General features: G+C 55.7%; 1 protein-coding gene across 1 annotated transcript in view; it reads left to right on the top strand.

Annotated features, from left to right (window-relative positions):
- The window catches only part of BCAS4 (breast carcinoma amplified sequence 4), a 75996-nt gene that overhangs the window by 39825 nt on the left and 10316 nt on the right, over positions 1-25855 (top strand). The window contains 1 exon segment of the mRNA XM_075527742.1: positions 4862-5029. Coding sequence (XP_075383857.1) covers positions 4862-5029 — 168 coding nt within the window.

Genomic DNA, 25855 nt, shown 5'->3' with positions numbered 1-25855 from the left:
CAAACCCATCTGTAGGCAAACTGAACATCCCCTTACAGAAGGGTCTCGGGGAGGAGATGAGCCAGTCAGGGTGCAGTATAGCAGGGATGAAACATACAACTTTCCTCTGGTTCTTTAATGCTTCCACACACACACCCCCCAACACACACATACACACACACATACACACTATCATGATCCCAATTCTACCTTGCAAATCTGGCTAGATCAGAGGATGTACACTGGTACATATAAGAACTGGAAACACAGGGAATCCAGGACAGATAAACCCCTCAGGATCAATAATGAGAGTAGCAATACCAGCAGGGTAAGGAGAAGGTGGGGGAGAAAGGCAGAACCAATCACAAGGATCTACATATACCCCCCTCCTTGGGGGATGGACAACAGAAAAGTGGGTAAAGGGAGATGTCAGACAGTGTAAGATATGACAAAATAATAATGTATAAATTATCAAGGGTTCATGAGGCAGGGGGGAGTGGGGAGGGAGGGAAAAATGAGGAGCTGATACCAAGGGCTCAAGTAGAAAGAAAATGTTTTGAGAATGATGATGGCAACAAATGTACAAATGTGCTTGACACGATGGATTGTGATAAGAGTTGTACAAACCCCCAATAAAATGATTTTTTTAAAAAGTTTTCAGTGTAACTTCCAGGCTCAGGTAGTCTAGGAAGAAAGGCCGGGCAACCACTTCTGAAATCAGCCAACGGAAACTCCAGAAGTCACAGTGATCTGATTGATCTGCACACGATGCGGGAATGGCACAGACCTGGCCGCAACAAGTTGGAGGCTTGATGGCAGCCATGGAGGCCCCTGTATTCCTTGGCTTGTGGCCCCTTCCTTCCCCTTCAAAGCCAGCACACGCCCTCCCTCCATTCCCTCTGCCTCTACCCTGACATCTTCTCTCAACCCTGCCGTGACACGGGCTCCTTGGATAATCCTGTGCCCTTGCTCCATCTCAGGGCTGTTGACTGCCAAGTCCCCTTTCTGGGGGGTGGGGTGGTAGATCCCATCTTGAGAGGAGGCATAATCACAGGTTCTGGGGATTAGGATGTGGACGTCTCTGGGGCCATTCTCCTACCTACTGTGATGGTCATAGCTGATATAGAGGTAGGACAGTGCTGTCCAGGACGGCTGGAATGGAGGGGTAGACACCGCAGGACCCCCAGGATGGTGAGCAGAAGTTGGGCAGGGGGCATGACTCAGGCAGAGGGCTGCGGAGAGAGCTGGGCTTTGTGGCTGGCTAGGGACTAGGACACTGAAAGAAACTGAAGGGACCAGACACTGGCAGAGGTCGGGGCAGCTTGAGCCAGGCTGGCCATCTGAGGGAAGATTGACCCTCAGGCCTGGATCCTGAGAGGAGGGACCCTGGTCAGAAGCCAGTGCCAGCTAGTGGTCCAAGTACAGGCTTCAGACAGGGCATCTCAGCGAGGGGCATTTGGGGTCCTATGATTCTGTAATTGGGGCGGGGTGGTGAGAATGGGTTATCCTGTGCATTGTGGGAATGATTGTGTCTTTGCTATGGCCCACAAAGCCGATAGAGGCAGAATGTCCTGGGCTGGTGGGGGTGAGGCCTGGGACGGCCCCTGGGAGGGGCCCGTGACCACCCCTCTCTCTCACCAGTGCCATCCCTGGCTGAGGGCATGGCTGCCCCAGGATGCCCTCTGAGGCCAGACTTGGCACCTGATCAGGGTTACCGATAACAACTGCTGTTTAGTGGGGACCCTCTGGGTGTAGGGAGAAGGATTCGGAGCTCATCAGACCCATTTTACAGCATAAGCAACAGAGGCCGGGGAAGTGCAAGACCACACAGGGAGGGAGCAGTGGAGCCAGGATGCGAGAACCAACCATGCCCTTGACCACGCTGGACAGGCCTGCTCCCCAGCCAGCCTGGGCCCTTGGCAGAGGTGCACCCTGGCCCTGGCCCTGGGCACTGGGAGATCCACACACAATGAGCCTTTCTCCACACTCCTGCTTCCCCTCCCTCCTTGCCTCCGGCTTTCCCAGCTTCCAACAGATTATAAAAGTAGTACATTTTCTTTGAAGAGAAGCAATATGTGAAGCTCTCCTAATCCTGCCCCCCCCGCCCCCCCTCCACCGGACAACTAAGCTGTGCCTTTTTTCTCGCCCTTGTCTGCCTACAGGCGTGGCCTGTGTGTCCCTGTCGCTTTAATGCCCAGGTCCCGGCGGCGTGGCTGGCCAGGCCACCCTTGCTGGCACTCTGGAGGCTTTTCAGACAGACAGAGAGAGAGAGAGAGAGAGATTGAGAGAGAGGCACGCATTCCTCTGGCGGGACGCTGCCTCACTCCCCACCAGCTTGGCCAGAGCGCAGGAGCATAAAATTGGAATCGGCTGGAGGACGGGAAGGGAGGACAGGCCCGCTTTCCTGCGTTTTACGACCAGATGTGCTGGCCCCGCAGCCTCCCAGCCCTGGTGGGGAAGCTTCTCTGTGCCCCCGGTGCCCCCTCCCCCAGGAGACGCGGTGATGGTGGCTGGCCTTTCCGCCTTGCTGCCGGGCAGCCGCAGCCGGACCACGGGCGCTGCCATCATGGATTTGTCCAGTCTTCTCTTGAAGGATGCGTGCCTTCGTTCGTTCATTCATTCATTCATTCATTCATTCATTCGCTTCATCCCAGTCCTCGGCTGTGCGTGCCTCCAGCGTCCAGCTGAGCCCCTGCTGGCTGTCCAGCGAGCCTCCGGTCAGGCCGAGGGAGGCAGTCCACGCTCAGAGCTCGCTCTCCAGGGGCAGGGCAGGCTGGGGAGACCCTCTTTAAGCGCAGATAATGAGCGCCTTCAACCTTTCTTTTTCTTTTTCAACTTTTGTTTTTTAGTCACACCCCCCCAAATTATTTTCCTAAATGCCACCGTGGCACCCCAAGTTTCTTGGAAAGCACATGGTCCCTGCCAGCGGTGAAATGCTGTGGTAGGCCATGAGAAATCTAAGGGCCTTGCACTGAGGGACCTGGCTGGTTGGTGGCCAGGGGCGTGGCAGCTGTGTCCAGCTGAGTGCCCATGAGCAGCGTCTCTGAGGAGGAGGCCTGAGAGACAGGGGAGCCTACTGGTCAGAGCAGCGAGGAGGGCACGGGGTGGTTATTGGGATGTGGCTGAGGGGGAGAGATGGGTGGGGTGGGGGTGGGGCAGGCAGGGGTTTCCTTCCAGGGGGGAGGGAGGAGCTTTTTTGTCGGTGCCCAGCTCTGAGACACCTTCCTTCCTTTTCCAACATGACAAAGCTTCTTCAGTGTTCCTTGGGAGAGAGAAGGCCCATGGGTGAGAGGACTTATCCAGGAGGGTACCAGCATCACTGGTTTGGGTGGCCTCATCAGAAAACCTAAGGAATCCTTGTAGCGCATTAGGCTAAGCATTGGGCTGCTAACCATAGGGTCGGTGGTTCAAGCCCACCAGCCATTCTCTGGGGGAAAGTTAAGGTTGTCTGCTCCTTGGAGATGGGCAGGCTCGATATCCACGGAGGGACAGTTCTATACTGACCCCTAAGGGTGCTATGAGTTGGGATCCATTTAACTGCTGTGGGTTGGGTTGGCACACACACACCATATACACGCACCCCCCCCTCCCCGGCATGTGTGCAAGGAACATACAACACGTCCCAGATATAGTGAGAGGTGTGAACGGTCATGCACTCGTCACCAACAGGTGAGCTGAGACCCACAGCCCACAGCTGAATGCCACAGGGTATGCATGGAATTGTTACTTTTAATGTGGATTCATCATTACCACTGTCTTTTTTTCTTCTTAATTAGGAGATTTTAATATAAAATCTGAATATCTTTTATCCCCCATTTAAAAAAGATTAGCATCTCTTGAATCTGCTTATGTAGCAAGACTAGAATTGTTACATTCCTGCCACTGCCATCACCTGCCCCCCCACTGCCCCGCCAGTTTCACAAATGAGGAAACTGAGGCTGGTGGAGATTAACAATATGTGACAGGCAGACGTGTACTGTGGCTGAACTTAGATCCTGGGGCAGCGTCTGATGTCATACTTCTCTTTCTGTATTTGTGAGTTCTGTGCTGGGGGTGGGGAAGCGGCCCTGGGCTGAGGGAGCTTCCGCTCCTTCACTGACTCACGGGTCCCGTGGGGTGTCTTGCTTGAAGCGAGTGCTTTGAGAAGGAGCCCTGGCACCTGAGAGGTGACACCAGTTGGGCTGCTCACGGCAAGGTCAGCAGTTCAAAACCATCCGCGGCGCCTGGGGAGAAAGACGGGGCTTTTTACTCTGGGCAGTAGTTTCAGGACACTGACTCAGTGGCAGTAGGTTCGGTGACACACGACAAGGCAGAGCCGTGATGGCACAGTGTTTAAGTACTTGGCTGCTAAGCAAAAGGTTGGCTACTTGAGCTCAGCAGAAAGCCGAGACCTCTGCCTCTATAAAGATGGTGGCCATGGGGCCCGGCAAGCAGGCCTGCCCTGAGCTCCAGGGTTACTGTGGGCTGGCTTGGACTTGGCAGCAGCGGGCTTGGTTTTTGTTTGGCTGTGCATCCATCAGTACGGTGAGTGTTCTCACAATTAATGAAACCTGTGAAAGTCCAGGTTACCCCAAGAAGGGCTTTGAAATTGCGCAGTATATCTGATCCCCGCTCTGAACCTCAATTTTCTTCTCTGTGAAATGGAGAGTCCTGGCAGGGAGAAAGTGGGAGGCCACAGGAGTGACATGGCTGGACCCCCACTGAGAGCTCCTGCCTGGGCCTCTGAAGGATCCCTCCAGCCAGGTGGAGCTTGGGGTCCCCGGGGTCGGCTGGGAGGGCTAGAGGGAGGAGGCAGCAGGCAGTGATTAGCCACAGGGCACAGCCAGGAATATGCTCGGAGCCAGGCCCGTGTAGCTGCCTGCTCCCCCCTCTCCCCCACCAGGCCTTCGTCAAGATGGTGGGCGACCATGTCTCCTTCCTGGAAGCCCACGTGCTGCAGGCCGAGCAGGACCATGCCACCATCCCCGGGGCGCTGTGGCAGTGGCTGGCCTCCTTGGGGTTGCCCACCTTCAGGACCATGAGAACCGGGCCCTTTCCCACCCCAACCGAGGTCTCCGGAAGCCGAGTTCAAAGGGCACGTTTCATTTCTGCAGATAGGAAGTCGTGTCTGTGCCCCCGCCCCCCACTGGCCAGCACATGGGGGGTCTCTGCCACCTCCTATGCGCTTCTTGCCTGAACTCCAGAGCTTTGCCTGCTCAGGCCCTCGATGAACATTTATGGAGTACTTGCTCTGTGCGGACCAGACGGCTGGGCTTATCAGGGGAGCGGGCAGACCAGCCCTGCTCCCACTCTGTCCAGGGGACTAAGGAACATCCTCAGGACCACCAGCCATGTTTCAGCCAGGCCTTCCCTCCTGTGGCCCAGCAACCTCCAGCAGAGGTGACCAGCCTGCCTGGGGTCCCTGGTGGCTTACATACAGAGCCTTTCTCTCTCCACCGCCCTGCTGCACTCTTGAGGTTCCCCCCCCCCGCCCCCAGAGGGAAGGATCGCTGTGTCCCTTTTACTAATGAAAGAGTGAGGCCAAGCTGCAGTGCAGGCCTCTGCTGGTTGAGACACAGCCTGTTTCTCAGGATGTCTGTCTTTTCTGGTCCAGACCTTCTCCCCTGGGGGCTGGTTTTGCTCCTGGGGGGACGCTGGACAATGTCTGCAGACCTTGCTCATCACAGCTGGACGTAGGGGGGGTGATGCTCCTGGCATCTAGTGGGTAGGGGCCAGGCGTGCTGTTCACCACCCTGCATTCAATGATGGTGATGGTGATGATAGGATGGTGATGATGATGGTGATGATGGTGATGATGGGATGGTGATGATGGGATGGTGATGGTGATGGTGATGATGGTGATGGTGGTGATGATGGTGGTGATGGTGATGGTGGTGATGGTGATGATGGTGATGATGGTGATGGTGATGGTGGTGATGGTGATGGTGGTGATGGTGGTAATGGTGATGATGGGATGGTGATGATGATGAGGGTCGTCATTGGTTCATTCTTTCAGCAATCCTTTTTTTCTCTTTTAACTGGCAGTCCTAGTAGTCTTTAGTTTTTTAAAAAAACTGTTTTGTTGGCATATAATTCACATATCATGTATTTCAATAGTTTAGTCAGACATGATCCTATGCCTGGCATCATGCACACTGCCCCCGTTTTACAGATGGAGGACAGGCGCCCGGGAGGTTTCTGGTGTCACATGATTTCACACTGGCACACACTCTCCAATCCTTGCCACACCTGTGACTCCACCTGGCCTGCTCCCTCCCATGTCTGCCCCTGGATGCGTCACTTGTCCCAGGCCATTAACAGCTGGGCTGTAGTCACCCCCATCTCCATTAGGAACGCCTGTGGATCCTTCAGAGCCCATGTGCATGCCACCTCCTGTGAGAAGCCTTCTGGGATTGCCCCCTCCCCAGACGAACATTATCTGTCTTCCAGCCACAGGGAAGTTATATAAGTGTGAGCTGTTCCCATGGCCTCTCTCTCGGGCTCTGGGGACCATGGCTCCGTCACCAGGAGAGCATCCATGTCAGTTTTAGGAGCATCTTGGGGGAGTAAGGGCAGATTCCTGGTTGTCCATGGCCTGTAGCTTATGTGCTGAGAGTGGACCCTCACCTACTTTCTCCATTGTCCACCTGGTTGTCCGCATGGGCTTCATGCAGAGTCCTACTTACAAAGGTGGAGATGGAACTTGGCTCATGAGAGAGACAGAAGGGTCTGAATTTGGAGTGGGGTTTAGAACCCAGGCCACCCTGCCCCCACTCCTGCTGTAGGACCCCACTGGGTGGGGCTGGGGCATGCTGGGACCTGCACCCTCTCAATCTCTGCCAGATTCCAGGCCAAGTGGGCTGTGGAGAGGCCTCCTCAGGCCTACCTGTGGCAACTTGTTCCAGGAAACGGTCCAGCTAGCGGTGGTGAGTCATTCCATGTTGAACTTGGCCGCAGGGAGGCTTTGTCTGTGGGAGGTAATGCCAGGGGGTATGCACATGGCCCCCTGAATACAGGGGTGTGGGGGCCACTAAGCGCCCCCTGGAACGGCCCTTGAGGCCCCCCCATGGGGCCTCACTCCCAGCAGCCCTCTCTGTGAAAGAGGGCCATCCTGGCCTCTACTTGACATCCGAGGAGACGGAGGCATCAAGGACATGAGCTGCTAGTCCAAGGTCCCTTGCGTTTGGTGGAGCTCAGACCCGAGCTCGTGACACCCGAGCCCAGAGTGGGCACTTCTCCTGATTTCACCATGCTGGGGTTCTCTGTCTCTTCTCCCTGGGGGCCGCCCTCCCGAGCTGGGCCTCTGTGCTGTCTCAAGTCCCGCAGGGCTGCGCAGGAAGGGACCATTCCTTTCGGTGGCCGCTGCCTTCTCAGAGCTGGAATGCTTTTAAAGCAGAGTCACAGCAGGCCCTCCCGCGGTGCACCTGCCCTGCCTGGCCCAAGCTACACCCAGCTCTGTCTAGGCCCGCTGTACACCTGGCTCTGACCAGCCAGCGGCGCACAGTGTGCCAGCTCTACCAGGGCCTGGGGGCTTCAAGCAACCAAGGATTTAGAACTTTGGTTTCTGCTGCCTCCTCCCATGAACCCCCATTTTGTCAGAGGGATAGTCAGGGTGTCAGGGTGGAGTCTGCGGCCACAGAGCCCAGGCACCAGCTGCAGACAGGTGGGCCTTGTCACGTGGATCCCGGCTGCTGCTCTCACAACCCCCTTTCATCTCCCGTATTCCCTAGGCCCCCCTCATCTCCATCCAGGGTCCCCTGGAGTAGAGGAGGCTGGGGGTGGGGTGGGGGCCTTGGGGGCCTTGCATGGCTGGCCCCAAGAATCCCATTCCCCAAAGGGCCTCTGCGCTCCCACCTGCCAGAGCTAGGGGGATGGGGGCCCAGGAAGGAGAGACCTCAAATGTCACCCCTTGAGCTGTGAAGGGGTCTCTTGGGGTACATCGTATCAGGCTGGTCTGTCACCTGGAGCAGGCGTTTTCTAGGAGAGCAAGCTCGTCTGTTTTGTTGTTGTTATCTTTAAATATCCATCAGCCCTGCCCTCCCCTCGTCTCCTCGCCTCTTGTTCACTTGGTAGATGGGGCTAGAAGGGGTCCAGTGCCTGTCCCCTGCAACACCAGGCACCAGGCCTGGCCCTGCCCGCTGAGCAGTTGGCTGCAGGAGACCTGGGGCCATTGGGAAGCCATCTCCTAATGGGATCCCTCCTCTAATGTTGAGCTCTGAGACAAGCAGGTTCCTGGGCACCCCAGAGGTCACTTGGCTCCTCCCCCAGCCTCTCAATGGCCTGGCTGCCTTAGCAGGAGCCTGAATGGTGAGAAAGAGTCCGGCTGAAGCTGGGGAATGAAGAATGTCCCGCCCAGTAGAGGCTCAGAACTGGGGACAGGGTGATGAAGTGGAGCGAGAGGCTCAGGGCAGAGGGGTGGCAGGGATGGGCTCTGCAGGACTTCCAGGCATATGGAGAGGTGTGGACGCTAAGGACAGTGGGGAGCCCTAGAACAGCGGTTCTCAACCTGTGGGTCATGACTCCTTTGGGGGACGAACAGCCCTTTCACAGGGACCACCAGATTCATCACAGTAGCAAAATGACAGTGATGAAATAGCAACGAAAATAATTTTGTGGTTGGGTGGTCACCACAACATGAGGAACTGTATGAAAGGGTCATGGCATTAGGAAGGTTGAGAACCACTGCTCTAGAAAGTTTTAGAACATGTTGTGGTGTGTGTGTGTGTGTGTGTGTGTGTGTGTGTGTGTGTGTGTGTGTGTGTCAGTCACATTGACTTCTTTTGGAAAATTGCCAGGGCCCATTCTCTACCCAAGAGCCCTGATGGAGTAGTGGGCTACGCATTGGGCTGCTAGCTACAAAGTCAGGAGTTCAAAGCCACTCGCCATACTGAGTCTGCTCCTATCAAGAGGTAAAGCCTCAGAACCCTCAGGGGCCAGCACTCCTATGTCCACAGCTTCACTTCAAGTCTGAGCTGCCTCAGGGGCAGTGCGAGGGGTTAAGTCGGACAGTGGGTCTGGGGCGGCTTGTTGGCTTGCACGGGCATGCTAGATGGGGCATGTGGGGGCCCTCCAAGCCATAGAATTCCACTGTTAGGGAGTTGACTCAGGTCCCTGAGCCCCCCTGGGGCCCCTCACCTCGCTGTGCCCTGTGGCCCTAGAAGGAGATCCCAGGTAGGAGCCTCAGGTGTCTGGACAAGGGCCTGGGGTCTCAGAGGAGGAGGAGGAGGGGGAGGGTCTGCACAAGGAGCTGTCACATCTGGAAGTTGTCCTGGGCCCACGTGGGAAGGAAAGTGTGATTTGGATGGAGCTGGACACTCCTCCAGCCTTAGTGCAGGCGGGCCCCGCCAGGCTAGGGCCCGGGCTGCCAGTCTGCTCTGCCCCAGGAGCCGGCCCCCCTCCTGGCACGTGCGTGCCCAGAGGCACAGAGCAGAACTCCCTAATTTGTTGTAAACTACTGTTTGTTTTCTGCCGAGCCAAAACATCTTGTTCACGAGGTGTCATTTAGATTAATTTTTCCGATGGTGAAGCGCGTGGCCCTTTCCAAGGGAAGCTCTTTGGCCAAAAGGAAAGCCAGCGGGCCAAGTCCTGATCCCCACGCCAAGCCAGGCGGCCGGGTGAGGGCCCGCCCTGCTCACCTGCCACCCGCCACAGCTCGGGTGCTCAGGCCCGCATGGAGGAGAGATGGGCAGAAGAGGCCACAGGGCGCCTTGGGGGCAGCGGGGCAGGGGCAGAGGGTGTGAGCTTTATCCTGTTCTGCACCAGCAGCTCCACGCCCAGACAGGCAGCCTGCTCTCGTCTGTGGGGAGGCCATAAGGAGCGGCGGGGACTGTGGTCTGTCCCAGAGCTCACGTCTTCCGCCAACGGGAGATTGCCCAGCCACCACCTAGTAGAAATGGGCACCCAGGGTGGGCGGGCTTTCCTCTCTGAGAGGGGCGGAGGGGGACATATGGAGTTTCACACGAACTTTCTGTTATCTAAAAGCCAGGAATTAATTTTTCTAAATGTTGTGGGGAGCATTCTGTTGCACCTGTGGGTCACACCCAGCCTGTTCCCTGGCTTTGGACTTAGGACTCCGGCCCCCATGGGGAAGTCCTGGGAAGGGGGATTTGGAGCTACCTTCTCCATGTCTCTGCGCCGACCCCAGTGGCAGCCCCTTTGCTTGTGGCAGTACCGTGGCACTAATCAGCAACTGTGCTGAGCACCAGAGCAGCCCTGGGGACCTAGTGGCTATGAGTTGGACTGCTAACCGTGAGGTCACCAGTTCAAAACCACCAGTGGCTTCAAAGGGGGGAAATTGGGCTGTCTGCTCCCATCAAGGGTTACAATCTTGGAAACCCACAAGAACAGTCCTCGCCTGTCCTGTAGAATATCTATGGATCAGAATCCACTCGAGTTTGGCTAGGGAATCCCAGGTCATTGGTGGAATTCTCACCCCGGCGACTCCTGGCCAGCACACCCCGTGCCCAGCCAGTGCACACCTTTCCGGGAAGAGTTTTCACATCACTCTGCGGTTCAGAGCAGGCTTTCACAGAGCCCCCAGACCCAGAGAGACTAGGAGGAAAGGTCTGGCAGTCTCCAAAGAAACCCCCCTGGGTCACAGTGATCCAGATGATCGGTGTCTGATCCCAGGGGCCCGAGCTTCATTTGGTTTGGTTGTGCCTGGCATCGTCCACTCCAGGGCACAAGCACTGCAGCACTGCACAGTGACCTGAGGGGACCTAAGGCTCTGAGAGGCCAGTCCACTTGCCCTGGGTCGCACAGCAGAATCAGCTGAGTCTGGATTAAGTCCAGCTCTGTGTCCTGTGCCCCCCATCCACCATCCCCCCTCCACCTCGGCCATCCCTGATGACAAGAACCAAGGCCCCTGTGGCTGAGGCTGCAAGTTGGGGACCCATGCCCCAAGTCACCCCACCGACCAGGGTTCTTCACCAGCTTGATGGGCAGAGACTTTCATCTGGGTGCATTGCCACAGGGGCTGATCAGATGCTACCCAAGAAGGCCTGCTGGTCCTGAAGGACCCTGAGCCTGGGTCTGAGTCCTGCCCAGCCACCACCCAGCAACTAACTGCCTGTGGGATTTGTGAGGAGCTTCCTGCCCCAGCTGAGCACATAGTAGGTGTTCAGCAAATATCAATTAGAGCCTGATCCTGAGGGAGCAGAGTGTGGGGTCGGGAATCCTGGGGGCCCTCTCTCCCTGCACCAGGGTGGCTTCTGGGGCTGTAATGGAGGCCCCAGCAGGCGGGCGGTGGGAGGGACTGTCCTGCCTGCCTTCGCCTGCAGGAGTCCTCAGTGCCAGGCTTCTGGCTCCTCCCCTTCCCCCAGCACCCCACCCCCACCCTGGCCTGTCTAAAGAGAGGCTTTGCCCTTGGCAGCCGTCCTCTCCCCCTTCCCTGGTCCCTGGAGTGCAGACTCCCAGGAGAAGGCCCCCTGCCTTGGGCTCTGAGGGAATGGAAAGGCGCAGGCCCTGGAGTAGCTAGGGAGCCTGGAGCGCCTCCCTGGCCCTGCACCAGCCTGCCCTTCCCTCTGCCCCCATCAGCCCTTGCGGGGGGGGGGGGGGGGAGGGAATGCAACCTGAGAAGATGGCAAATCTCAACGCCACGGAGGCTGGTGGTAAAGTAGCATGTCCCCGGCTCCCACCTCACGGCTGACCCCCACTGACCAAGAATTTGTTTCGCTCCAGATCCTGGGGGGGTCTTTGAGGCTGGAACGGGGCAGGGGACTCCTGGCTGGTTTGGGAACCAAATGATGTCTCTTCAGTATCGCACTGGTGGCCCGATGTTGAGGGTGAGCGTGGAGGAAGCGCCTGCTCACTAGGAAGCCTTTTCTGTGGGAATGGCACGGGATCTCTGTGGAGAAGTATAGGGGATCGATTGGCCTGGGGGTGCCCCAGCCTTCATTCTCCCCCCCCCCACCGAGGTGGTGGGGCACACCCAGGACACCCTCCTCCCAATGGTCTGGGCATCCCCTTGTGATCCCAGTCCTGGGGCTCAGCCCTGTCGTTGGGGGAGCAGGGGATCATTCTGCCCCCCCAGGCCTTCTCAGATGCTCTCCCCCTGCCAGGATGCCTGTCCTGTTCTCTCCTGGTTCGGTCCAGGCCCAGGTCAGATGGCAGGCACCACCTCTGGGGACCACCTGGATCCCCCGACTCCGCAGTCCTGTTCACCGCATCTGTCCTGCTTTGGTATCTCAGGGGCAGGGACGCCGTCTTACTCCTGATTCCCCAACAGTCGGTAATGGGATACTGGGTCAGCAGCTAGCTATCCAGACTCTTCTTTCTTTTTTGCTTTAAAACGTTTATGTTTGTTTGTGAAAACCTTCTACGGTGAAGTGGGTGCAGGCTTACAGGGCAGATCTGGTTGGCAGCAGCAGTTCCCACACACTTCATCTCCTCCCCGTCACGGCCGCACCATCTGCGCACCATCACGAACCAACCCTCCCTCCCTGGGCTTCCTTCCTGCTGCCGCCTGAAATTATACCTTGATGTGATTCCATTTACAGTGGATTCATAGGACACGAAAGACAAAAGGCTTGTCCCCCCACCCCATTCCCGCTGCCCCCAGAAGTTCAGCAATAGGATAGGGTGCTAGCATACCTTTTTGCTGAGCAGGTTAAGATTTTGCCATCCCTAAGTGCACCCGGACCTTTCTACATCCGCGTGCGTGCGTGCGTGCGTGCGTGCGTGTGTGTGTGTGTGTGTGTGTGATCTGCAAGAGTCAGAACCCTGCAAGGTGGAAACCCCTGTTGGCGTGCGTCCTATTGTTTTTCCTCCTCCTTTCCTAGCCTGGCTGGACTTTGGGTAAAGGCTGCCCCTTTGATCTCAAGTGATTGACAGCCCATTCCTCTTAGAGATCTGGGTGCGGTTTGGCTGAAAAGTCGAGGAATAAGGGTGAGTTCATTTCCAGACCTGCAGTGTGACCAGGGGCCCTAGTCTTGGGGGTTCTGCCAGTCTCTGGATGACCAGCGAGCTTGGTCTCTTTTTTGTTGTTGAGTCTGAATTCTGCTCCACATTTTTCTCCCCCCATCTACCAAGGACCTTCTAAAGTAGAGGTTCTCAACCTGTGGGTCTTGCCCCCTTTGGGGGTCAAGCAACCCCTTCACAGGGGTCGCCTAAGATCATCAGAAAACACATATTTCCGACAGTCTTAGGAGCCAAGATGTTGGCTTTTTACACATACTGCCACAAAATGTAGTGATGTAGTTTACTGTTGTTATATTAAGACTGTTACCCATGCTACCCCATACTTCAAGACAAAATTTCATTTATTTGTCATTCGAAATATTTCACAATATATAATTACATATTGTTTTGTGATTAATCACTGTGCCTTAATTATGTTCAATTTACAACCATGAAAACACATCCTGCGAATCAGATATTTACGTGATGATTCATAACAGTAGCAAAATTACAGTCATGAAGTAGTAAAAAAAGTAATTTCGTGGTTGGGGATCACTACCACATGAATTAGGGTCCAGGCATCAGGAAGGTTGAGAACCACCATTCCAAAGTAATCCTTTGAAGAGCAGTTGGCGGTGGCAGCCAGGCACCATCTAGTTCTTCTGGTCTCAGGGTGGTGGCGACAGATGTTTCCGGTGGGCCCTCAGTCTGCTGGGCTCATTGTCGACCCATGGCTACACCCTAGACCAGCGGTTCTCCACCTTTGCACTGCTGCGGCCCTTGAATACAGTCCTCACGTGGTGGTGACCCCCAACCATAACATTATTTTCATTGCTACTTCATCACTGTCATTTTGCTACTGTGATGAATTGGGCAACCCCTGTGAAAGGGTCGTTCAACCCCCAAAGGGGTCATGACCCACAAGTTGAGAATCGCTGCCTCACGAGTGTCGTCAGATCTCAGTCCCTACTCACTTACGTTGGGTGTGGAACATGTCTTGCGTGGACTGTGTTGCGCCGGCTGACTTGGTCTGAGCCCCCAGGCCCTGTGCCTCTTCTCCTCTAGCCGTCTGGTCCTGTCTAACAGATCCCTGTCTAGGCGTCTGGCCCTTTTCTTAACTCTGATTTGCTGGGCTCTTGTTTGGGCCAGGCAGCCAGCCGTGTATTCCCTGCTAGTGCACCTTGCCTTTACACCACTGGTCAGGTAGGAATTACTCAATACGTACCTGTCTCAGTGGCACACTGAGGGAAGCAGAGGGGCTGGTGGGGCCTGTGGCCAACGGAAGAGGCCAAGCAGGAGTAAAGGCTCCGGCTGGCCTGCTTGCCTACTCCTTTGGAAAGAAGAGAGGTTGAGGATATAGATGAGCGGATTTGAAATCCACCGATCGGGGTTCGAAGAATCCTCCTTCGGGGATGTGGCTGATTTGGCCGGGGCCCACCGTCTCTCGCAGTGGCCTGCTGCTCTGCTGTGGGTTAGTGCCAGGGCACAGAGCCTGGTCAGGGGTGAGGTGCGGGGTCTGTTCACCAAGGGAGGGAGCTGACCCAGGGGGCCAAGAGGGTTGGAGTCTGGCCGTGCCCAGCAGAGGGGGTGGGACCATCCTGCACCGGTGACTGCCGGCCATGGCCGGTATGGTCAGTGCCTCACAGCTCTGGGTTCTTGGCAGTTGCTCTGTGCCCATAGGGCTGCTCAGGGCAGGGCCGTGTGAATGAGTTAGGGGCATTCCAGCACTTTGCTCAAGCCATTGGGTCCCTGGTGGCCAGCACTGGTGTGCTGGTGACAGAGAAGCATCCTGCGGACCCAGGACATGAAACCCTGCAGCGAGGACCCCCTTTCCCTTCCCAGCCTGGCCATTTGAGTCTCCTGGGTGGAGGGGAGGGGGGTCCTCACTTCTGTGTAAAGGGGCCCTGGTGCCCTGATGAGTAGCCCCCTGGAAAGGTCCCTCAGGGGCATGCATGGCATGTTGTGAGCAGGAGGCACAGGGGCCGCTGTTAGTGACAGCAGCTGTAAACAGAGCCTCCTCGAAGAACTAAGAAATGGGAGGTCAAGGCTTGCCCTGGAGGCGCTCTGGGTCTCCCCAGAAGAAGAAACTCACAGGCAGGGGCTGCGAGTGGCTCATTCTGAGGCGACCACCTGCTTCTGACTGTGCGTGTGCCCGAGATGGAGAGGAAAGGGACTGGGGAAGGGGCTGCGGACCACATGGCCCACGGGTGGGCTCAGCCTGGCCGAAGCAGGCTCAGCCACAGACAGACCACTTGCTAGTGAGGTGGGCAGGCCAATCATGAAGGAGCCCAGGTTCCATGTGCAGGTGAGTCCCACAGCTGAGGGCAGGACCCTGGCGCCCTAGGAGCCCGGGAGGCCCTTGAACTTGGCATCGCTTGCAGCCAGCTTTCCGCCAGGAAAATCAACCACGTCTCGTTAAGCAGTCAATTTGTCTAGGTGCCTGTTCCATCCCGATACCATCACACCTTGTCATGCTGCCAGGCCCGAAGTCTAGGCCAAAGTTCCTGTTACCTGGGGAATCCCATGAGGTAACTTCAGTCAGGAGATGGGGAAGTGCTGGCAGAAGCAGGTTATCACCATGGGCTCCCTGCTAAGTGTTCTTGGAGACCTGTATTGGGGGCCCTAGCAGTACAGCCCTGTGGCCAAGCACCACCTCTTCCTTCCTGCTGACCTAGCATAGCCTGGTCGAAGGGGCCAGTACCCAGGAGCAGGGAGGGAGTACTGATGCATGTGCCTGGTGGGTGACCAGGAGAACTGGGAGACCACAGACCAAGGTTGCTGCTTGTGGGCAGCTGCTGGCTATCTGGTGACTATAGGAGCCCTGGCAGCATAGTGGTTATGAGTTAGGCTGTGATCTGCAAGATCAGCAGTTCAAACCCACCAGCCGCCCTGCAGGAGAAAGATGAGGCTTTCTGCTCCCATCAAGAGTTGCACCGGCATCAACTAGTCACTAAGCACGGACCGAGTCCCCTGTGTCCCCCTGACTGACCGAAGGCAGTGACACCTCTGTCCCGGCATTTCTGACTTTTGAGGCACCATGTAACTTACCTTTCAAAGCAACCCGTTGGCTCCAGCAACGATGATTTCATGTACCGTACATACTCATGGATAAGCTGAGGTTTTTTTAATTTGTTAAAATCATTTTATTGGGGGCTCGTACAACTCTTATCACAATCCATCCATTCAACCATCCATCCATCCATCCATTGTGTCAAGCACATTTGTACACTTGTTGCCATCATCATTCTCAAAACACCTGCTTTCTACTTGAGCCCTTGGCATCAGCTCCTCATTGTTCCCCTCCGTCCTGCACCCCCTCCCTCACAAACCCTTGATAATTTATAAATTATTATTATTCTTTCATATCTTATCCTGTCTGATGTCTCCCTTCACCCACTTTTCTGTTGTCTGTCCCTCAGGGAGGGGGTTATATGTAGATTCTTGTGATTGGTTTCCCCTGTCTCCCCCATCTTCCCCTTCCTCTCCTGGTGTTGCTACTCTCACTATTGGTCCTGAGGGGTTTATCTGTCTTGGATTCCTTGTGTTTCCAGTTCTTATCTGTACCAGTGTCCATCTGCTGGTCTAGCCCCATTTGTATGGTAGAATTGGGATCATGATAGTGGGCCTTGGTCAGCGGTTCTTTCTCGCCACACCTTGACCCTCACTGACCCTGGGCTTTGTTGCTTCTCAGCTAGATGATACAAGCCGAGTTTTCAGCACATTTTTATGCAGGTGACTTGGCTGATAGTCGGGGTGGCTTATATTTGAATGTGTACGGTAAATGCTAGTGTTTTTAAACGGAATGTGTGTATACCACAAATGCAGTGTTAAAAACTTGTACACTTGTGTGGCTCACAAGCGAGCAACTGGCTCAAAAAAGAATATGAACACAGGGGCCATAATCATAAGGAAATTCGATGCCCACCTTCATTTCTGAGCCCAGAGCATCCCCTCATAACGCCCTGGGGGCCAGGAACTCTGATTGGACGTGATCTCCAGGTGGAAGCACTGAGGCACAGAGAGCTAAGTGGTGGGCCAAGGTCACACACCTAGGTCGCCTGGAGGATTTGAACTGGGACACAGATGACTGTGCAAGGCTATGAGGTGATGTCTGTGGCCTGCCTCCAGGTCCTGATCACCCCTCCCCCTGCCTTAAACTGCTTTAGCCACATAGGAAGGCATGGGATCCGCTTCCCTCCCGTCCTCCAACACACACACACACACACACACGCGCGCGCGCACACACACGCACATGCACATACACATGGAGACTGGCTCCCTAAGCTCTAAGGAGACCCCAGGTGTGTCCTGAGCTATTTCTGGGCCCGCTGCAGCTGTGTGAGAGATTTGGACAGAGTGCTGGGCCTGTGGACCTTGGTCAGCGGTTCTTTCTCACCACACCTTGGCCCTCACTGACCCTGTGCCTGCTGACTCCACCCCCACCTCCTAGGAGCTTCCCGTCCCCTCCTCCGACTCCTTCCTCCAGGCCCCCAGCTCCTTACCCCCCAACACCCCACCTTCTGTCTATCCACCCATCAAATCCTGATTACAGGTTCTATATTAGATGCGACTGTTTCAGATCCTGGGTAATTGAGGGGGATGAAGGTGGGGGCGGGAAGGGGACAGGGGCACCGCCCTGCTCTCCTGCTGTGCTGTCGGGTCCTGTGCGGGTCACTGTGCTGTGGAGGAAGGTGAGGTCAGGCAGGTGGCACTCGTGCTGGGGTAGTCAGGACACAGCTCACCGAGCAGGGACTCTGGAGAGGAGGGTTTCCCCTGGTGAGGAGGGGGACTTCGGAGAGGGAGGAGTAGCGAGGTTCCCTGCTTCAGTGCCAAGCGAGGGTGGGCATGCTCAGGGCCATCATGAAGACCCTGGGCTTATCCTCTCAGGGTGAGGTGGTGGAGAATCTGCCCTGGCCGCCTGCGAAGGGCAGAGCGTGCGGGGCACTGGTGCAGGGTAAGGGATCAGGGCAGACAGCGGAGGTGGGCGATGTGGCCAATTCTCAGGATGTGTGCGTGGGGGGGTTGAAAGTTTGATTGCAGTACATGTAGATTTCAGTGCACTGCCATGGAGTCCATTCTGACTCGTGGGGGCTTCCAAGACTAACTCTACAGGAGTGGACAGCCTCCCCTTGCTCCTATGGAGTGGCTAGTGGTTTTGAACTGCTGACCTTGCAGTTGGAAGCCCAACGCATGACCCACTATGCCACCAGGGCTCCTCAGCTTCTCATGGGGTGATGAGAAATCATAGACAACCAGGCTCCGCCTGTGCTAGGTCATCCCATCAGTAGACAACCCCTCCCCCACCCCGCCGGGCAGAGTGTACATTGGTTAGTGCTCAGCCACAGACTGAAAGGTTGGTGGTCCCCTCAGAGGGGAGGGGGCCTGCTGATCTTCCAGAAGATTGAAGACCCTGGAACGTGCTGTTCCGCTCCGACACACACCAGGTTACCAGGAGTCCGGATTGACCAGAAGACCATGGATATTTCAAAAAGCTCACAGAAAAATTCCAGTATCTTAGCTCCATTTTCCCATGAAATTTTTGATGGTCCAGTATCACAGCCAGCTGATGGACAGTGATACCATCCACACATCCCTTGCAGGTGTTGTCGATTTACACGAACTCATGGGGGGCAGGTGGGGGGGCGGGGGGGGGGGAGTTCAGTGCTGCTTTGTGTCACCACCGAGGTCCAGATCCCAAACCAGCCCAATCCCTCCCCCGAGCATTCCTGGTGTTTCCTTCGGATAACCCTGCCCACCTCCCATACCCTCCCTCCCTCCCCCAGTCCCGCCCCACATTTCTAAAATTTCAAAAATGTTCTATAAATGGAATCACCCAGCCTGCACCCTTGGGGAATGGCTTCTGTCATTCGGCAGGAGTCCCTGAGGCCCCACCCCACTTGTGTGAAGCTGTGGTCTGGCTGGCTGGATTTTTGTCGGGGTCGCCCACTGACCTGGGTGATCTGGGAGTGGAACTCAGGGCTGCAGGCATCCAGGAGAGGGGGGATGAAGGGGCCCTGGGGGAGACAGGAGGTTGGAGGACCAGGCAGGCATGAATTCAACATCCACTTTGGAGCCCTGGTGGCACAGTGGTTACACATTGGGCTGCCAACCTCAGGATCAGCAGTTCAAAACCACCAGCCATTCCGAGGGAGAAAGAGGAGGCTTCCTACTCCCGTCAGAGTGACAGTCCCGAAACCCACAGGGGCAGTGCTGCCCTGTCCTGTAGGGTCACCAATGAGTCTGCATGGACTCCACGGTGGACCTGGGACGTGGCGACACTCAGGACATGCTCCTTGTGGGGGAGCCTTTGCATCCTCGGAGGACCAGGGACACACTGAGGCCCAGTGCTGGGTCTCACCTCGGGTTCAGAGCCAAAGGAAGCAATACCCCGACGGCAAGCTGAGTCCAGCCATTTCCCAAGATGCTCTCCTCCCAGTAAATGGAGATTGCTCTGACTGATGGGGGTGTGGGGGACTGCTGTTCATGTCCTCGACACAGGCTGGAAACCCTTCTGCTCCTCTCCCTGAGCTGTTCTTGACTGCCTCTGTGCTCTCTTAGGCCCCCCAACCTCCCTCTCCTCACCCCCCTTTCCATTTCTCCCTCTCTCCTCTTCTCCCATTTTCTCTCCCATTTCTTGCTCTTTCTGAATGCCCCCCGCCCCAATTGGCTTGTATTTTCTCCCTTGCTTGGGGCCCTTTTGAAAAACTAAGTTTTCCTCCCTTTTCCCCCTTCTCTCTTTTGTCCCATGACCGCCCCCTCCCACCCGCACTTGGTGCCCCCTTCCCTGTGTCGGACTGGATTGCCCACATCCCATTTGCTCTTGCCATTCCTGTCTCTTTCTGGTTCTGGACGGTTCTGTCCCCGGACCTTGAAAAGCAGCCTCTTCCCCCTGGACGGACAGATGGCTGCAGCAGAGGGGACCACGCTTCCTCGAGGCTCCAGATGCAAGGGCTCTTTGGGTCAAGGGGCTGCAGCCTCTGGTGGGACCACGGAGACTACCTCCCTGCATGGGACCCCAGGCCTGGGGCCCACCCGGAGGCCTCCCAGGGGAGGAGGCTTACGGGCACAGGCTAGAACCCTGAGGAAGAGCAGAGCCCCCCCCCCCCGCCCCCACCCCCCCGTGACAGGCTGGCTTTGTCCTTCAGCCCCCGGTGGGTCTGGCCCTTGTTCCTTTCTGTGAGGAGAAGGTGGCTGCCCGGTCCCAAGGTGGGAGGGGAAGGCCAGGGAGCATATAGAGGAGGCCCGGTACCCACCTGCTGGTTCCGGTGGCGCTGTGGCGTGTTTATTTAATGAACCACAGCTGTCCACTTTAGGGACTACTGGCTCCTCTGAGCGGCCTTTCTGGGACTTAAAGAAAATCGCAGCTTGTGTCTGTGTTTGCTTCTTGCTGCCCAGTGTTAATTGGTTGCAATTTTCTCCACTCTTTCGTGGACCCGGCCCACCTTTGAGGCCAGCCAGCAAAACCGCTGAGGCATTCTTAGGGTAATTCAACATCACAGTGGACATTGTGCAACTCTGGCTGTGACAGTGGCCAGTGGCGGGAGCTTGGCCAGCTGTGGACAGGCCAGGTGGGCAGCAGCCTGGGAGCTGCACGGAGATGCAGAGGCATGTGTGTATGCGCGCAGAGGCGTGTGGTGTGTGTGTGTGTGTGTGTGTGTGTGACATGCTGTCCCCTGGGGAGCGAGCAGGAGGGTCTTGGTCCTCAGGCAGCTGCTGGCCTATGAGCATGCCCTCCTTTCCGTGCCCCAGGGTGGGCCTGGGGGCGGCGTCTGTCCCCCTGAGGATGTCACTCCAGACCTCACCTTGTTCTATGCTCAGGTCTCATCCTCAGAATCTCCCACGAATGGCCTTCGGAGCCGCAACATGGGGTTGATGGAGAACACCATCCGGGCACTTGAGCTCCAGCATTGGAACAGAACCTGGGAGCCCCTAACCACAAGGCTGGTGATTCATACCCCCAGCTGCTCCGCAGGGCAGAGAAGTCACAGTCTGCCCCCAGAGAGAGCGTGTTTCAGAAGCCCTCTGGGACAGCCCCGCCATCCTCAAAGGCTGCTACGAGTCAGCACCGACCTAGTGGCAGTAGGTTTCGTGTAAGGTTCAGAACTCAAACTCGGTGCCATTGAGTCAGTTGAAAGTTCTGGTCATGGTGACCCCACAGGACAGAGTAGAACTGCCCCCGTGGGTTTCTAAGACTATGACCCTCATCTTTCTCCTCCGGAGCAGTGGGTGGACTGTGACAGCTGGCCTTTCAGCCTGAAGTCCAGCACGTAACCATTCTGTCACCGGGGCCACTGGTTTATTTTGGGTTGGTTGGTCAAAACGTATGAAGATTTTCTAGACGGGAGAACAGAGTCTTAAACGGACGACACGCTCGAGGACACAGTCCGATCGGTCACTTACAAGGGATCCCATTTGTGTGCCTTCCTGTCTTCATTTCCACGTCTGTCAGGGGGATTACCGCCCAGTGGGGTTGCTGCGGTAACGTAGGGCTAGTTGGTGGTGGTCATGTTTGATGACGAGACCGGTGTCACTATTATGACTTAAGAGCTTTCTCATCTGCGGTGTGAAGAGCCCTGGGCATCATGGTTAAAGGCTGCTGGCCCACAGGCTATGCAGCCCCAGTGGTGGTGGAGTGGTTGTGCAGTTGGCAGTTCAAAACCAGCAGAAGTCCCAAGGGAGAAAGACGGGGCTTCCACTTGTGTCAACAGGCCCACCCTCAGAAGTCCACGGGACCCCTGGGGGCCAGCACTGAGGGAGGGCAGTGAGAGAGCCCAGAGGCTGTCAGCAGGGCGTGTCCTTCAGTGGCTCTGCAGAAGAAAAACCCGGCTACCTGCCCCATAAAGAGTTTGAAAGGCCAAACTCACCGCGCCAAGTTGATGCCGACTGTGTTAGCCTGGGTGGACTAGAGAAACCCATTCATAGACGTTCATGTATTTAAGAAAGAGCTTTATCTACAGAGTAATTGTACATTACGAAAACATCCCAACCCAGTCCAGATCAAGTCCGTAAGTCTGACATCAGCCCATATGACAGATACCAATCTATAGTTTCCTCTTCAGACTCACAGAACACATTCCATGATTCTGAGTGCAGGAAGATCACAGGCCAGTGGGTGGAAAATCACATGGATCCAGTGACAGTGGAAGCATCTTGGCGCTGGTGTGGGTCTTCATGTGGGTCTTCCAGCACCAGGGCTCTGGCTGCCACCAGCAGAGCTTCATGTGCCTTGTCAACAGGAATGCCACACAGAGAGAGAGAGTACATCTGGCCTTCACTCAGCAGTTTATCCCTGTAGGGCCTCCAAGTGAGGTCATCACGTTGTAACCTGCTTGGCAGGCTAAACTCCAAGACCCCTTCACTCTTAATACTCTCAAATTGACACCAGAATATGTAACTTCCAAAGAGGCTCAGAATGACCCTATGGAACAAGGCAGGGCTGCCCCTGTGAGTTTCAGAGACGATCTCTCTACGGCACTAGAAAGCCCCAGCGTGCTACAGAGTGGCTGGTAGTTTTGAACTGCTGACCTTGCAGTTAGTAACCCAACATATGGCCATGACACCAGCAGGGCTCCATCCTGTAAAGTTTGCAGCCTGGGAAACCGGTGGAGCACCTCTCGGGGTGGGGGTGGGGGGCGGGGTTGCTGGAAGCCCAAGCAAAGTCACCTTTCCCCAACAGCCGCCACATCCGTGTGCCCTCACAGCTCTGGTCACAGGCCACCTCGCATGTACTTCATTTACTTTAATGTGACCTGCCTCCCTTTTTTTTAACTTTGGACAATTTTAGATTTGTAGGAAATGCACCAAGATAGCACAGACAGGCCCTGCCCACCCTCCCCTGCTCCATTTTGCCCCTTTGGCATCTTCCCACATCACCATGGAAACAGTCGTCAAACCTCAGGAACCCGCAGTGTTGGGTGTGCTAAATATTGAAATACATACATGGGGGCTTCAGAAAGTTTGGGGGAGATGGAGTGAGCAGACAGTAGATTTCCCCCTTTCCTGCACACCCATGAGCTTTCTGCAACTCCCCTCGTATGCATGCATTTATTAATCTTCCTTACAAATTTTTAATTTTGTTGAGATGAAGTCAGCAAAACATGCATCATTCAACGGCTTCTACGTGTCCAGTTCAGTGGCATCGCGGTGTTCTAAGAGGTGTGTGGCCGTTCTATGTCCTTCGTCCCTAAGCTGTCCCTCCCCCATTAACGCCAACTCAGTGCCCCTCCTAGGGTCCCTATTTAATCTCCACAGCTGCTGCTGTCAGATTACTGCCTTCAGCAACCAGAAAGATCAAGTGGGGGTCCCTCTAGATGGTTCTGAAGGGAGCCTCATGCTCACAGCAGACATTGTTTCCCCATTCTACTGCTCAGTGCCATCAGGTTGATGTTGCTTCACAAGGACAGGGGAGAACTGCCCCGGGGGCTTCTGTGTTAGTCTGGGTCCTTTAGAGAAACAGATCCACAGAAACTTGTGCATAAGAGAGCGTTTGATATCGAGGTTAAGGGCACATCAAGAAAACATCCCAACCCAGTGCTGCTCAAGCCCACAAGGCCAACATTAACCCATATGTCCGACACCAATCCACAAAGTCCTCCTCCATCTCACAAAACAGACGCAATAATGCTGACTGCAGGAGGAAAGCCGAGTCAGTGAGCGTGTAAGTATCTCAGAGCTGGCAGGGGTCCCCACATGGCTGCTCCAGCACCCAGGGCTGCATTGGGGTAGGTCCGTGTGGCTTCTCCTCAGGGATGTCTTGAAGTGAGCCTTGCCAGCTAAAGCAGGGAACTGGCTAAGGCAGCTTGTACCCTGGTCCAACCATCAGAAAGCAAGAGACCTGAGAACTAGAAAGGGGAGGCTCACTGAGCCATTTATCCCTCTGCCCTTCAATTAATCCCACATGTGTTTATCAGCCAGGTTGGCACAATAAACTAACTACCTCAGTTTTCAAGACTAACTCTTTACAAGAGTAGAAAGTCGCGTTCTCTTGTGGAGCGGCTGGTGGTTTCCAACTGGTGACCTTGCAGTTAGTAGCCCAACACATAACCCTCTATGCTACCAGAACCCAAACCCAAACTCACTGCCATTGAGTCGATGCTGGAGGACTGAGTAGATCTGCCCCTGTGGGTTTCTCAGACTGTAACTGAGGCTCAGACAGCCCCAGGACAAGTGGCTGGGGGTTTCAGACTGGCGACCTTTCCGATCACAGCCCAGTGTGCATTTCTCACACCACCAGGACTCCTATTTCCTCATTAAGTGAATCTGTTTTTTAAAGAAAACCTCCAAGGATGTTTTGGTCCAAGGTTTAAAGCTGATCCAAGGGCAATAACTGCAAGAGATTCATCTAGCCTTTGTGGCACCAGAAAGCCTCACATTGATGAGACTTCGACGGTTTCTTCCACAGTTCCCACCTTTTAATCAGGATTATTTTTAAAAAATCATTTTGTTGGGGGCTCATACAACTCTTATCACAATCCATACACCAATCCATTGTGTCAAGCACATTTATACATTTGTTGTCATCATCATTCTCAATACATTTGCTTTCTACTTGAGCCCTTGGAATCAGCTCCTCATTTTCCCCTCTTTCCCTGCTCCCCCTCCCCCATGAGCCCTTGATAGTTTATAAATTATTATTTTGTCATGTTTTACACTGTCTGATGTCTCCCTTCACCCACTTCTCCGCTGTCCATCCCCCAGGGAGGAGGTTATATGTAGATCCTTGTAATCTGTTCCCCCTTTCTCCCTCACCTTCCAATCAGGATTCTTTGAAAGAATCTTTGACCCCAGTTCAAGCCATCAATTAAGGGTTTGGGGGGGAGGGGGAGCCAGGACTCTGGGGAGAGGGCTCCGCACATGACAGCACATCTGTCACCAAGATTAGAGATTTGAGCCTGAGTCTCTGAGAGACCCCTTCTCCTGTAGGGGGCGGGGAAAGTGCCTGACAGCAGCTTGTCCAGCCTGACTGTCCCTACCGCTGCACATTGACCCTGTGGGTGGGATTTGGTCATCTATTTTCCCACTGGCTTTCTGGGGGCTCTGCCTCATGGCTTCCAGGCTAACACCCCCCCCACCCCCCCGCAGTAGAAAGCAGAACCCGTGAGCTGCCACCATGGGTCCAAGCACGTGAGCCCCAGCTTGTCTCCTCTGTTAGGGACACCGCAGGCAGTGGTCCACTGTCCCACGAGCTCCCCACTGGGCTCGCCTGTCCCCAGAGCCTCCTGCTTCCCCAGTTGCCATGGCCCTGGTGTGCCAGAGGCTGGGCTGGGCCGGGCCATGCGGGGCAGGAGGGCTCTCGCCGGGACAGGCTGGCGTTCTCATACAGGCTCTGCTGGGCTGGCCAGTCCAACTGCGCGGCCGGATTGGACACACAGGGCCTGCTGACAGGGAAGTGGGAGGGGCTCCGCTCACAGCTGTCAGAGCCTTCTGGAAGGCTCTGGAGCCCCTTGATCAAACGCAGACACTGCAAGCAAGGCAGCTGGGTGTGACCGGAGGTACAGAAACCCAGACCCAGCACAGCGAAGGGAGCCAGGACCAGGGGGAGGCTTGAATCCTCGCTCAGCCCGTGACTGGCTTCAGGCCTCGAGCACATGACCTGCGCCCATCCTATCTGAGCCTGCTCTCTCCTGTGTACTAAGGGCATCGGGACAGTGCCTGCCTGGCGGCTGCTGTGGACACTAAAGATGGTGGGAGTTAAAGTTAGCAGCTGCTGCTCCTGATGGTGCCCTTAGGTGGCAGCTCCCACACCCAGGGGTGGGGTGGGGTACAGGAGTCAAAAGCAGAGCCGTTTTCCCACCCAGAGTCCTCCACAACCGCCTGGAGACTCGTCTGAGCCATGTGGACCTGGAGTGGCTGCCAACTCAGATGCCCGCAGGGCTGGACAGGTCCTTTGGCCCATCCACAGGGCCAGCGCTTTGTCACCCTGCGTGAACGTGGCCCAGGGAAGCCAGAAAGCTCCGCATCTCCAGATGAATCAGAGCCTGGATTCGTACTCCAAACCTCC

The sequence above is a fragment of the Tenrec ecaudatus genome, chromosome 12 (genome assembly GCF_050624435.1).
Source record: "Tenrec ecaudatus isolate mTenEca1 chromosome 12, mTenEca1.hap1, whole genome shotgun sequence".
NCBI lineage: Eukaryota > Metazoa > Chordata > Mammalia > Afrosoricida > Tenrecidae > Tenrec > Tenrec ecaudatus.
The sequence above is the reverse complement of the archived record's forward strand: the minus strand, read 5'-3'. Positions and strand labels throughout refer to the sequence as shown.